General features: G+C 43.0%; 1 protein-coding gene across 1 annotated transcript in view; it reads left to right on the top strand.

The window, feature by feature from the left end:
• The first annotated feature begins 1,399 nt into the window (after positions 1 to 1,399).
• fbn1 (fibrillin 1) overlaps positions 1,400 to 15,246 on the top strand; it is a 67,832-nt gene continuing 53,985 nt past the window's right edge. The window contains exons 1-7 of the mRNA XM_030044029.1: positions 1,400 to 1,653; positions 1,888 to 2,176; positions 5,414 to 5,496; positions 6,990 to 7,088; positions 8,116 to 8,211; positions 8,646 to 8,741; positions 14,616 to 14,813. Coding sequence (XP_029899889.1) covers positions 1,986 to 2,176; positions 5,414 to 5,496; positions 6,990 to 7,088; positions 8,116 to 8,211; positions 8,646 to 8,741; positions 14,616 to 14,813 — 763 coding nt within the window. The 5' untranslated portion in view covers positions 1,400 to 1,653; positions 1,888 to 1,985. The remainder of the gene's footprint in view (positions 1,654 to 1,887; positions 2,177 to 5,413; positions 5,497 to 6,989; positions 7,089 to 8,115; positions 8,212 to 8,645; positions 8,742 to 14,615; positions 14,814 to 15,246) is intronic.

Genomic DNA, 15,246 nt, shown 5'->3' with positions numbered 1-15,246 from the left:
ACTGATTTTGAGGCGGTGGGCAGGTATCCAACTGGAGATGTTAGCAGGGCTGGTGGAGATGCACGCCTCGACCTAACTGTGAGAGGATGGGAAAAAAATGTTGAATGAATTGAGTGGCTGATATACTCTGCTCTATACCTGATGAAATACTATGTAAGGCAAGAGCAGCTCGATCAGGTCATCAACATATTCTCAGCAGAGGGAGGGAAAAAATGGGACTTTCCTCTCAAGGCTGGGTGAGCTGAGATGATTTATGAAAACAGAGAAATGCAAACTTTTTTTTCTTGCCCAGTGATTGCCAGGGGTATTTCTGCGGTTATTGTGCATTTCCCTGGTGGGATATCATATTGCTCCTGTCCTGTTATTGGATTAGAGAGTGTATAATCCAATATGCAAAATCAAGCCATCCTGTATGTTGACGTGTTGGTCGCAGCTATGTTTGGACATATGTATGACAGGGAGGGTTGAGGAGAAGAGAATCCAATGGATGCACATGAAAAGAACAAAAAAGATAAAAGCCAACAATGGAGACTGATGTCGGGGAACAATGGGAAGTTTTCTCTCAGGTTTAGATGTGCTATATTTGACAGACAGAAGCCAGGCTGACCTCATGCTTGCTGGGCAGGGCATCAGACATGATGGAGTGTGTAAATGAGGTGGGAAAATCATCAGGTCACAATAGACACAGTGGGTCAGTCTCTTAATTTGATAAATTAACTCAGCATTATTTTCTCTTAATGTGCATTGCAGCTAATTACACTATACAATTCCATACCAAATCAAGAGCAAGAAAATGTTTTCATGAGACTCCCTGGAGCAACATCCTATCAAATAGGGCTTTGTGGCTTAAACGAGTGTTTGTCTAAAGGTTGGTGACTGGAACACATTTAAAAAACCCTAGCTGATAAATTTTTGGCTGTGGTCGTGACTCATAAGAGGGCTTAATTCAAATACACCACATATAACTCACTGGGGTCAGCTGTCATCATCCTCTAGATAAGGCAATTGTTTTCCCCGTCTAACTCCATCTGAGTGCAGAGAATGAACAGGTGCATCGTTTTAATAATGCCGAAAAAATCCCGATAGGAAATTATTTATGGACAAATTTCTGCATAGATTCAGACATGCATAAAAACACTTTATTGTCTCATGCGGAGCTCGGCTTGCCCAGCTTGAATATTCTGTTACAGTAACTGTAGGCTAACTGTAAAAGGTCCTGGCTCTGTCTGTGCCTAACTTACTGCACATAATTTGCACTGGAATTTTTTTGTATCGCGAGAGCAGGGCAAAAAAAAAAAAAAAAAAAAAAAAAAAAAGTTTTGGAGAAAGTTGAGTAGGGCAGGGATGAGGAAAGAGCTCAACTGTGAGGGAGTGAAAGAGAGAGAGAGGGAGAGGGAAGTTTTACCATTCTCATCCCCTGGAATGCATCAACGCCTCTAACTTATCCATGCAAAATCAAGACACAATTGGATGCGCAGGGTTAGACGCAAAACGTTACGATGCGCATATTTTAATAACAGCTCATCGAAAGGTTTGACTGGGTTTTCTTCTTCTCACCAGTTTTCTTCCAAACGTTTATTTAGCAATAGCTGTAAGTAAGAGGGACCTAGTCCTCTGTCGGGTCTGAGGCGAATCTCCTGCTGGGGAGACAAGGTAAAGTAACGACACAACCGTGCGCAAATTTACACATTACCATTATGTTAGAAAATACAGCGACTGTGTATTGAATGTTTTTTCCAGTATAGCCTAATATTGACCAAAAGAATCATTTTTGTGTCATGTCACATGAACTACTCCACAGAGCAGCGCAGAGTGAGGAGTTGTTTTTCTTTTGTGCGCAGCATCTCCTGCACTCTCTGCGTCTCTCTCAATTTTATTGTTTTACAGCTTTGACTCCAGACTGCGCAGAGGCCGCTGGGGTTTGGAAGCCAGTTCAAGACATATTTATTCTACCGAGCACTGGAGTTGTAAACTTTTGAGAGGAGATGCGGGACAGTAAGTGTGGAGGGTGGCTGCTGCAGTTGACTGTGGTGCTGCTGGCCTCGCTGTCGCTCTGTGCCGAGCCGGGGGACGCTGGAGAGCTGGTGGCCACCGGGGACAGCGGCTTGGTGGCCAAGCCGTCCGAGCCCAGAGCCAGCAGGGCCAAGAGGAGGGGAGGGACGGACGTCCTCAGAGGGTAATGCAGCTGTAATCCTTAATTAACCTGTAGTCGAACCTGATAACCTTGTCTTTTATTTTCGTTTCTACCATTTTCTTTTAAATGAGCATCTTTTTATGCATCTCCTTTCTCGACTTGGAGCAGGTGTCTGTTCCTATCCCTTCCATTGAACGCATCCTCTATGGCTTTGTGGTCCATCTCAGTAAACACACTGGGTCAGACAACACTTAAGCATTTTTTAATAATGCAGATTGAGCCCCACTAGTGAGATTGTCTGTGATGGGAAGTTTGGAGAAAAGTTTAGTAATTAAATACTGGCAAGAATATCACATTCCTGCTGACTGCAATAATAAATTACATCCAAACAAAGGAGGCCATTGGTCGTGTGTGGCTGTAGGAACGCCTGTTGCAGAGAGAGAGAGAGAGAGAGAGAGAGAGAGAGAGAGAGAGAGAGAGAGAAAGAAAGAAAGAAAGAGACTAACAGGCTAATCCTCTTTCTGGCCAAAAACACCACACCCCAGTTGTGGATAAATCACATCTGCAGCTGTACACAGTGGGTCATTGCTGAAGAGGTTGTGTGTGTGTGAGTGTGTGTGCGTGTGTGAGAGAGAGAGAGGGAAGAAAGAAAAAAGAAAGAAGGAAAGAAATAAAGAAAACCATAAGAAAGACAGAAAATGAGGCTTTGTCTCTCTCCCGTGATAACAGAAAATAGCTGATGAAGGTCACACAGTAGATAACTCAATGAGCTTCCTCTACAGGCATTTTTATTAGACATGTTTTAAGTTAATTTATCAGAACATCTGGGTCCTGAGAGAGGAAGTGCTCACAGGCTGCATACCATGTCAGGCTGACTGATCAGGGTAGCAATGTGTCAAATGTCCACTTGGCTTTATTGTTCTCCTCATGGGTCTCTCTGTTTGGAAATATGAACTTGACTGATGATACAGACTCCTGGGTCACATTAGACCCAGTAGGTCACTGCAGCTCCACATTTGTTGGCCTGATAGACTTAAACTGATCTGCATGTGGCAGGATGCCCTCAGTGGTTTGAGAGGCCATTTTTTTATAGGTCACTTTAGGGAGACTTTACCCATGACTAATATCTGATACCAAAAGCCTTGAGTGAAATGTCAGAAATAAAAGCAAACTGTCTTGGGTTTCTTCATCCTTGTAACACAGAAGCCTGTATGTGACTGATTCTTGAGAATTTGGATAAATCATGTCCCACTAAGAAAAATGCTATTTCTGCTGGAAATTTACAACATTTTAATGAATAAAAAGAATCAAGGGCATAATCAGGGGGTCCTTTGCACATTTGTAAGGTTTTTTCATAGGTTTATTTTTAATTTGTATTAATTTAATGATTATATGTTGGCCCATGGCCTACAAATCCAGTTGTCCTTGGATAGGAGATAATCATTTCAACTTGATTAAAACAACAAAAAGTAAAAATTTCACTGAATAATATCTTTACCACATGAAAGAGTACATCATAATATGTATTAAAAACTACAAACGATGGGTTTTGAACAATATTTACTATTATTTTGTGGTTGCTCAAAATGTGTCCCAGATATTCGTCACCACCGTCAGATATTTATTTAAAAAATAATAATAAAAAACCTACAAGGTCAATTACATTCCTGAGGATCCCTTTTCAAACCTTCAGCTCTACTGCATGCTTCAAGACCACTTAGGCTCCTGGGAGTTTTCCATTTTCTCTTAAATCTCTTCATATTTTTGGACACTGCTACTGTCACAACCATGACATGTCAACACCGTCACTTCTGTATAAAAAATATTAAATTAGATTATGGAATAAATGTATACTTTTTAAGAAGAGGTCTGATGTAGGTAGCAACAGGGCGAAAACAAGCTGGCTAATGTGAACAACTCATGCTTATCATGTGAAAGAGCAGGTTTTTGTCTCCACCGTCAGACGTCACCAGCGTCAGGTTTTCTGTCTGACGGTGATGACTGAAGTCTGAAAAATGCTTATAACTGTCCTCAGGATTGTTATTTTTTGTACCAAATAGTTAAATAAAGTTGTTAAGCAAGAAGCCATTGACTTGAGTGGTATAAATTTTGGAAATGTATGTTGTAATGAGGCCACTGTCACCACCGTCAGATTAGTGTCACCACCGTCAGAGGCAGTTATATTGGTTTTAAATGAATATGCTTACAATATGTTTCTTGGTGCTGTTGAGTTATTAAAGTAATAGTCTCTTTAATACAAAAATATGTTTTTCAAATAAAAAAAAAAACATTACGGTGACGGTGTTGACAAAAACAAAGTAGCCTAATAACTGGAAAAACCTATTTTATGAAAAAAATGCAAAATGAGGAGGTTGCACCGGTACATTGCTGAACAGCCAAGACCTTGGCCTATAATGATAAACCTTCAGATTTTGTAATTTAACGCAATTTTTTTTTCAAAATTAAAACCTGTTTTATCCAAATTCCCAAGAATCAGTGACGTGTGAAATGGTGGGAGAAAGGATTTTATATCAATTATTTGTCCAGTGACCCCAACAAAACAGTGTGAAAGTATCGATCGGTATTCTGTATTGGTCAATACTAAAAGCTTCAAAGCTTCAAATTCAGTCATTATCCAGCTCCTCACCCATGTCAGTCAGAAACTTTTTACAAACACAAAATGTCCTTCAAGTGTCTTCAAACAGCTTGTTCAGCATGCCAAACAAGGCATTTTGGGTCCAAAAGTCTTATAGTTGATTATCCCTGACACTTTAACACTGACAATAATTTATTCTAGAAGGTTTTGTTTGCCCAGCTGTTTGGCTACAAAACATTTTATGCTGCACAAGCTGTCGAAAAGAATATGATTGACATGTTCTGCTTTTCTTGGAGCTGTAAATAGATGGACCCATTAAGTTTGGGATAACGCTGAGATAAAACTACAGCAGCCAACTCTTTGTTGGTTTGGCTATGAACTTCAGTGGACTTACATAGACTGACATGGGGCTGAGTAGAAAATGACTGAATTTTTATTTTCGGGAGAACTATTACTTTAACTAGACAAGCTGAGGTCAAGTACCACACTTGCAAGCAGCCATTCTGCCAAATTGTCCTTGAGGTAGTGACCTGCTGCCACCTCTGGGGGTGCTGTGCTGCAGCTGACCCTCTGACCTCTTTGGAGAGGCCCAAGCTAGAAGAGAATTATTCCTAGATGCAATAATGATCGCCAAACTTAAAATAGCTGAGTGGTCTGATTATCCGATGCCGCGTCTTCCCCAGACCCAATGTGTGCGGCTCAAGGAACAACGCCTACTGCTGCCCAGGCTGGAAGACGTTGACTGGAGGAAACCAATGCATTGTTCGTGAGTATCACCACATTTCTGCTGTTTTCATCACAGCACTTGTGGGTGTTGACAGGCAAATTCAGGTCAGCCCTGCTGTTTTTTTTTTTTTTTTTTTTTTATTGTAGCCGTCTAATCGGGGACTATTTTACACCTGGGATGCAAGATGAATGCAATTAACTGTGATTAACTCCATAATAGGAGTGAAAGCCAGCAGTACTCTGGGGCCTGAGGATTGAAAATTACTAATGTAGAGCACTTGAGAAAACCGTTTTCTGCAAATATTCGTATTTTTTTAAGCAGAATCGAATGAAGAAAGGGATTTGCATCACATGTCAGCTGCATATTTCCACACAACTCCCACAGTCATTTTCTCGTGTTGAGAAAGAGCTATACATCATCGTCATCACGTCTGCACTGTGGGATCGGTGTGTGCAGAGACGGTGCTCGTTCAGTGACAGCGCAGTGTAACGGCTCAGCAGCCTGTAGTATCAACCTAGCGGCCACTGATGAGAAGATGGGGCAGTTCACTCAACACATTCAGTACTCTTGTTGCACTAATTATTGTTTGGTTCTTAGATAATACACAAGCATCAGACAAACGATGAGCGATGATAGTTCTGTGGGAGTCATTTATCATAAGCAAGGCATCTTAAAATATTTTAAAGTTTAAGCCAAATCATCCTAATTTAGCTTCAATATTGGAAAACGATATTGTTATGTAATTTCCAGTGAATCATATTATGTAATTTAATTAATTTGTTAATTCGTAATTTATTAATTATTTTCTTTGAATCTCTTATTGACTCTTAACCACCCTGCAACTTTTGTTTTGAAAGGAACTACAAATAAAGTTAATGCTGTGATCATTATTATTGATTTGAATTGATTAAAGGTGATCAAGGATGTTAATTCAGGATCCCTTTGGACAATGCGGCAGTCTCTACGGCTGCCATTAATTTTTGGGTCAGAATTGACTGTGTGTGTGCGGTGATAACCGAGAATATGACGTAAGAAAAACAGGAACAGGAACTGACCCTTAATTTCAGTTCATTTACACATTTTTGGATTTCCATTAGCATTTGTGTTCTGTTTCTGGTTTATGCCCTCTTTCTTCATCTCTCCTAACCCCCCCGCCCCCCTCAGCAGACAGGAAGGTCTGAGAGCCTGTAGAGTTGTGTGATTGCAGTCTGGCTGCTTGGCTGGCCGGATGCCTGTAGCGGCTCTAATGACATTGTTTAGCAGTGGGGTTCGGGGAGTAGGGGTCAGTGGCTGGACTCTACCTGATGGGAACTGGGGGCAGGGGACCATGCCAACAACAGTCTGTGGGAAAAGGGAACAACAGAGTCAAAACAGAGGGGCGGACAAGCATTACTTACATAGCCTCTCTGATTATGTCAAGGAGGGCCAGAAAGTTTTGTCAGTGTGTGTATTGTGCATTGATATGGCTTGTGATGCACTTTTTCTTGCATCTTACCGTCAGTATTATAGAGTTGTCATGTTCTTCTTTGTAGCAATCTGCCGGAGTTCATGTGGGGACGGTTTCTGCTCCAGACCCAACATGTGCACCTGTCCCAATGGCCAGATTGCCCCTTCCTGTGGCTCAAAGTCAGGTAGTTTCACCGCCGCCATGCACTTCACAATATGACGCTGCACTTCACAGTGAACTCCTCTGAAAGCTCATGATCATGGAATTAATGAATTTCAACTCAGTGAGCATCGATGGGCGGATGAATTGGTGCACGGCCAACAGATCAACACATTAATACTATGATTTATGTAAATATGAATGTTCTGTATGAGGAAACTAAATCCATCAGAAATGCTTCTTGGAAAGTACAGCCCAGGCCGCACCCCTTTCTTACTGTTTTTTTTTTTAAAGCTATAATTTTAAAGAAAACATTTCATCACCATACAGCAACAATGACAAGTCATGAGAGATGATGTAGAAGAGAAAAATATGCAATCTTGTAATTTGTTATCTTTTCCACTGAGGAACAAATATGAAAGAAATTGTTTTTTGGCACAGATTTATTTTTTAGTTCAGACTGCGCTGTGACTTTGTGTCTGTTGTATTTTCACAAGTGCCATATCCTTTTTTTTATCTAGAATTCTTGGTGAATACTTGAAAGGATTCTTGTATCATGAGTACCCTACAAGAATATAGTACACCAAGCCAAAGAATGTCTTGAAAACACTCCTTGATATTACCCCAAGATTGCAACAATTGATCTGTGTTGCAATCATGCTTTTGAAAATAGCAGACTTGCTCTTAAAAGTGGGATGTTGTGTGTATGTGTGTGTGTGTGTGTGTGTGTGTGTGCGCGCGCGTGTGTGTGTCAGCAGAATGGGTGTGTGTGTGCTTTGGACGGGATCCACAGTCAACATCTCCTCCATGTTGCTCTCTTGCAGCTCACAGCGCTTCTACCCAATGTGCTCATCTATTTACACACCATAAATTTCGAGGAAAATTATATCTGAGTGTGACTTTCAAAAAACATGGTTCTTAGTGCATTTTGTTTATGTTGTAAGTCAAACCTGCAGAGCCTGTTTGTACTGTGGCTTTAACTCTTGCTGTTTCTCTCTCTGGATTTGTGTGTGTGTGTGTGTGTGTGTGTGTTTGTGTCTTCCTGCCCACAGTCCAGCACTGTAATATCCGTTGTATGAACGGGGGAACATGTGCTGAGGACCACTGCCTGTGCCAGAAAGGCTATGTGGGAAACCACTGCGGTCAACGTAAGGACCACCTTACAAACACTATATGACCACTGTAACTCACTTCAGCATTATTAACTTACTTCACCACAGTTTTTGATTGATTTAAGAGAGGACGTGTTGCACAAACAGTGATTTTACCCCAGGTGTTTCCCCTGTTAACCCTGTGTGTCTACACATCTAAAAAAATATATATATTAAAAAAATAAAGTTTAATAAATTCAATAAACTTTCAAAGAAACATTAAACATCCAAATGAATAAATAAGTAAATAAATAAACAATATAAAAAATGAAAATAAAAATTCGATTGTTGGAATTTGTGTATTTGTTCTTCAGATGAGGCTGCATGCTTTCTGCCCAAAGAACTCATCCTTGGATAATTTGGGCTACACAGTTGCATCTTCATTTTATCCTGATGTTATAATGTGTTTTTCTCTTGTTTCCCCCCTTTAGCTGTGTGCGAAAATGGTTGTCTTAACGGAGGAAGGTGTGTGGCTCCTAACCGCTGTGTGTGTACCTATGGCTTTACCGGGGCTCAGTGTGAGAGAGGTAATAAGCACCTCATTGCAGCACTCAGCATTTCTCCTGTTCATCTTACATCATACTATCTTTGCACTCCCCACTTTGCTACTCACTGCTGCGTACTTGTTTTTTTTTTTTTTTTTTTTTTTTTTTTTTTTTTAAGACATATGTGCAGCTTTTGTGAAAATGTGACTCGACGCTGAATGGTGGTTGTTGTTGTGAAAAAGACGATTCCTGCTTAGTCATGCCACTGGCTCCTGGAATGCGGTTTGTTGTGGAATATGTGCATGTCAAACCTGAGCTCAGAAATGACCATTATTTTCCACATCTGCTCTGGGGAATGTAATGTCTTACTGAGTGTGTGCTGTTTGTTAACCGGAGACCTCCCAACCGCTTGTGGTTGAACTCTGGCACATGTGAGCAAAGTCTCCAAAGTATACAAGCACACGCAAACTGAGAGCGGCCTGCCCTGTGTTTGTGAGTGAGATGTGTGTTTTGGTGCCTATGCAGGCGTGTGTTTGTGTGTTGAGTATATGTGGGACGGTGATGACCTGTGGAGGTCACTGTGGTGACCTTGTAAAGCTAATATTTGGATTGGCAGCAGACCTCCTAATTACTGACATCCCTCTTAATGAGAGCAGGCTCCACAGGCCTGCCAGTCAGGCCTGGATGAGGATGTGTCTGTGGGTTTACTTTAACCCCGCTGCTAATAAGACACTATCAACTTGCTCGGTGGGTTAGTGCCTTCCTTTATCGCCTTTAACACTTGTACATGTTGTGACTTTGGGTTCCTCTCTGTCCTGTGGAAGCTTGCACACGCAGAGAGAGGGAGGGAGGTTTTGCTGAGAAACGCAAATGAGGCAATGTTTTCTTTTGTCAGATTTTAGCTTACATCTGACCATCTGTTCTGTGATCATCAGTACTGGGGAACAGAAAAAATTTCAGAAAGGCTCTGATGATGTTTACAAGCACAGAGAGTTTCTGTTTTAGGGATATTGGTTTCTGGTGAAGACATGATATTCAGAGAGTTTGATGAAGCCTAGACTAGAAAATTATCTAATGTGACAAGCATGCAAACTGGTCACTCACTGTTTGGTACCAAATTAGTCAAGGGGTTCTTTCATGTGTAGCATTTCTGGTCTGTTCCACCTTCCTGACGGTCTTTTCCTGTAAGTGAAACAGACGTGCAGTTTCTCTTTCTCTCTCTCTCTCTCTTGCTCTCTCGCTCTTTCTCTCCCTCACTCTCTCTTTCTTTCTCTCTCTCTCTCTCTCTGCATGTGTGTGTGTGTGTGTGTGTGTGTGTGTGTGTGTGTGTGTGTGTGTGTGCAGCCTAAAGCTCTTCAAAGACCTTCCATCTCTACTCATCCATCCTGTACTGGATATGAATGTGGTGAAAGTTGAATTTAGGTGTATGTGTATCCATTTATGCATGTGTTTTCTCTGTAGCTCATGATCTGTGTATACCTCAATTAGCCAGTGCTTTATTAGGTATTTGGTCCTTTGTCCTGCATTTGATTACAGCAAGAAAGGTAGAAAAAGTAGGCCAATGGATATGGTGGCATTTTGGGTTAAGTTACTTTCACTGGAATTTCCTTGGCTGGCATCCATTTATTCCCAAGGGGAAGCCATTGTACTGTCGGACACACACAAGTAGACACATACAGTGCATGTATACACACAGACATGGACACACACACACACACGCATGCACGCACGCACACACACGCACAGTCACACACATACATACACACAAATGCACACACACTGTTTGTAATGCAGTTTACAGAACAGTGCAGTACATTAGGGGCTGATCTTATCACATTAGCAAGGCGAGGCGGTTTTCCAGAACACATGACCTGACAAGTGGGAGACGGAGCTGGACTCAGAGGTTTTCTTCAGCACTCGGAGGTTTTCTTGGATGTGGTCATGGAAACATCCTGGTACCATGAGTGCCCAACGTGGACACAGCCCTAACTGCAGAGTGTTGTGACTTTCAGCTGAGGTGAATCGTGATCTGCTGACCAGTGGTTCCACCCGGCACAGCTGACTGCAGTGAGAATACGGCGTGACAGATCAATGTATTCTCTGTTGCTTACAAATGTGATTTAAGTAGGAATGTGGGCTTGGTGAGTTCCAGCCACAGTCCCGATCACACACAGGACCCTTCGTTCCCGCTGCAGACTTGGTTAACTATGAAACAATAAAATTGAGCTTTTCGGTATGACGCCATTGAATCCTCTCAGGACGGCTGGTGATAGGCCAGTCTGACACACAGCAACACGTGAATTACACAGTCAATAAGTCTGCAGTCAGGCTAGGATGAGGAGGTTAGTCAGCTGAGGAGCTCTCCTGTCTCTTCATGCCTCGATGGCTTTCCTCTATCAGGCTCTTTTCCAGCCCTCTGCAAAGTAGAAAGATAACCAAACCCTTCAGCCTAGCTGTGTTTGTGTGTGTAAACTGTGTGTGTGCTGTGGCCCTAACAGAGCAGAGAGTTGTGCTGACAGGCATTTTGTCCATAGGGAAGTCCCACCCAGATATCAGACACCATAACACATGCAGGGAAGCACACTCACACTCGGACACACATCCACACAGATGCATAAATGCACGTAAATTCGCTCACATGCAAGGCCTAAGGATGCCTGTCAGGGCAGTCTGAAAGGGGGAGGGTGTGCGGAAAAGGTGGACAGACTTAAATGATCTGGAGTTAATCCAGGAAACTCTTTTTGACCCACTTCCTGATGGGTTTCCCCCCTGTTCACACTGATTCTGTTGTTGTGTGTAAACTCATGGGTCTTTGAGGAAGCCAGCATTTCAATTGTGAACAACAATCACTGGAACTGTGCTGAGATGAAATCACTTACTAATGAGAGTTGAAACCATCGGCCGTCCAGCTCCTCTGACCCACATTAACGAGACAAAAAGTGTATCCAAAAGTAGAGCAGAAAACAAAAGGAAAACAACTTTTTTTTATTATTATTATTTTTTTTTAAGTTTCTGTCTGTTTTGAGCTCATCTCTGCCTGGGCTGCACGCGAGGGGTTTGGAGATTGGCTTCGACCCTGTGTGCATGGTGTGTGTGTGTGTGTGTGTGTGTGTGTGTGTGTGTGTGTGTGTGTGTGAACATGTGCGATTGTTCCCAGATGTACAGGACATGGGTGGATCCCCCAGCTGTATGCAGTTCGTAGAGAGACAGTGAGGCAGAAAGAGGGAGAAAGAAAGAGAGAAGAAAAGGGAGAGAGAGAGAGAGAGAGAGAGAGAGAGAGAGAGAGAGAGAGAGAGAGAGAGTGAGAGTGAGACACAGAAAGAGAGAGAAAGCGAGGATGACGGATGAAATGACACCACTTTCACCCTACAGCTGTCAGCCTCTCCCTGTTTACCTCAGTTGACTGTTTAAGTGGCGCGCTCCTATTCTCTACGTCTCATGCTGGGATCTGGTGTCTTCTTAGCTCTCGCTCTCCTCCACTAACAGCTGTAATAAGCAGGTACTATGTCAGATGGATTATGTGTGGCAGTCAGACAATAATAACACGTAGACCTTAATCTGATGAAAAGGGAAACCTTGGTTCTCTATTTATACAGTCTACTGTACTGAATTTATATGGGCGCCATGTAAAAACTTTCCAGAGCCCCTGTAATTGCTTTTCCCCATAGACGGTGTATTCCTTTGTTGTTCTGGGTGAGACACAGACTGTGAGTAGATATAACAGGGAGCAGGGATGCCACAAGAATCGATACAAGTCAAGACGCCAGTGCTGATGCTTTTAGTATCAATTAACATTGATGCAGCTCAATCCCTCACTCTGTGGCTTTCTGTAACTGTAACTCCAAATGAGAGCACATAATCGCACCATTGTATTTATTGTTGCAGCAGGACATTTCCTGCACTTCCTCTGATTTGAAATTAGTATTTGGTTGGGTTGCTTTGTGTCCTGCTCGAAGGCTACAGGCTGAGGTTGCACTTGTTAGTAAGTTTGCCTGTATGTTTTTATGTTTAGATACTTCCAACACGTTTTGGTGTTAACGACCAAAATTCACGACCATCTCCAGTAGATGCCTAGCGAGCGACTTGGCTCCAGTGTTGCTATAGGGTGTCGGTTGTATCAAAGATGATCACTCCCAAAAGGAGGGAGTAGAGCATGGATCATTATGGCTGCTAAAGCTTTCAGTCTCCACGACATACGATTCAGAGAACGGAGAGAGAGAGAGAGAGTGTGTGTGTGTGTGTGTGTGTGTGTGTGTGTGTGTTAGAGAGAGAGAGAGAGATGACCCAGTTCTGGTTCACACAGTGCTGGTGCCAGAAGCAGAAAGACCCGTGGAGGCTGTGGTGCACGTGACGGGTCTGGGCTGGGCCCCGGTCCACACGGGAAACGCACAATGTCTCGTTTGTTTTAAACGACTGCAATGTTGGAACGGGACTCCCTCTTTCCTCTCGCTGTCTGTTGTCTGCCGTGAAATGTGGAAATGATTTTTGCCTTTGGATTGTGTCCAGATTCGATTGGGAGGGATGAGTCTCTCCCTTTCTCTCTCTCTCTTTCTTTCTCTCGATCTGTTTCACCATCTTTCAATCCCGATAAGTTTGTGCGATTATATTAAATCCGAGGGGAGTTTGCAATTAAGACGGGGTGGTGGTAGGGATGGAGGGATGGAGGGAGGGAGGGGTGCAAGTGTGCAGACACTGGGATACAGGGACCGAGATTTAGAGGAGCTTGAAGGGGAGGAGAGATGAAGGGATTGGGTTTGAGGGACTTTCTTCACACTCTTTAACTCATGTATTTAGCACGAGCTATTTAGTTTTAATTCTAGGCTGTTGCAGTGAGTGTGGAAATCACCTACTGTGTTCCATAGACACACCCTGTCAGTCAGCCTCAACCGGCCCTTGGAATGATGACCTATTCCCCAGATTGTGTATTACTGGAAAGTAATTATAAAGCAGCACATTAGGGGAGAAGCATGCCACTTCATCCCTGAAAACTTAGCGTACACAATTAAAATGTTGATGACAAAATAATTTGCACACCAGACTGGTTTTGGCCCTTGTGTGGGCGTTCTTGCTCGCGCTTTTCTAGTGTCTATTACGTTCTCTGTCTCCACAACCGCCCACACTGCTCTAAAAGGTTTTCCAGACCTCTTCCCTATCTCTGCTTTTCTCTATCACATACACACACACACACACACACACACACACATACATACATACACACACAAACACACACGCACACAGGCGTACACACTCGCACACAGTGCACCTGAGAGCCAAACCGATTAAAATGCCAGGAGCAGACAATGCATTCTTTATGGAGCGTGTTGCTGTCTGCTGTGCAGGACTTTTATCGTATGTAAGTGAGTAGCAGCTATTAGCATCAGTGTTGTGTAAAATTACATTAAGTTTGAGTGTTTCTGCTTGTATGTGCCAGAGAGCTTGTGTTCCCTCACACACTTGTACAATCACCTTCAGGATGTCAACACTTGGCTTTGACCGTCTTTATCATAGTTGGGTTGCAAATCTCTCATAAACGTGCCGTCTTGCATTTTCTTTCTTAAAAATTCGACGCACCTTCGTGGCCGAAAGGTATCCAAAAAAATTAACCAGTAAAATTTATTTTTCAAGCAATTTCAAGCTTGCTTTCCAACCTCCTTCTTCATGTTACTTGGCTGGCCACTCCAATGCAACTAACTAATCCCTTGAACGTTTGTTTTTTTGCAGACGGGACAGAACATGAGACTTTGCTTTTTGAAATGTGTTAGCATTGGAAATAAAAAGACAGACAGAGTTAGGCTGGTGTCTGTATAATGAACATAATACATGTAATGTTTGTGTGTATTTATTATTACTACCGTTTATTTTTTCAGCCTTCTGCCTACATTCACACCAACACTTGCTCATGTTTTGCCTCCGCAGACTACCGGACTGGGCCTTGTTTTGCCTCAGTGAGTAACCAGATGTGTCAAGGGCAGCTGACAGGCATTGTGTGCACAAAGACTCTGTGCTGTGCCACAGTGGGACGGGCATGGGGTCACCCCTGTGAGATGTGCCCGGCCCAGCCTCACCCCTGCCGTCGAGGCTTCATACCAAACCACCGCACCGGGGCATGCCAAGGTAAAGTCTCGGCCTCTGCTTATTTTTCTGTTTTTGTCTCACTCTTTCTTTTACTCTTGTCATTTCTGTTTCGCCCTCCTTCACCCCCACGTCTTTATTTAAAGTTATCGCTCAGTGCCTCTTCCATCCTCTCTGCCCATTTTAACTCCTTCACTCTCCTCACATCACTCCCTCCTTGTTCATTTTTTAGCCGTCTCCCTCTCTCGCCCCCCTCACCTCGACTCACCATACCTTTTCCAGAGGATTAGTTCTAATTGGGTTAAATTGGGGTGGGTGGCAGTGCCCCCCACTTGTGTATGGAATGCCCGCAGACACCCACTGCGGCGGGACTGTCAGAGTCAGTAACACGGGTCAGTGGCGGTGCCACGTGTGAGAGCTCATTTCTGGTAAGACAGTCCTCTGCAAGCTCGCTCCAGACCCAACAACATTAGGA

Source organism: Myripristis murdjan, chromosome 3, assembly GCF_902150065.1.
Source record: "Myripristis murdjan chromosome 3, fMyrMur1.1, whole genome shotgun sequence".
NCBI lineage: Eukaryota > Metazoa > Chordata > Actinopteri > Holocentriformes > Holocentridae > Myripristis > Myripristis murdjan.
This window is presented reverse-complemented; position numbering and strand designations above follow the sequence as displayed.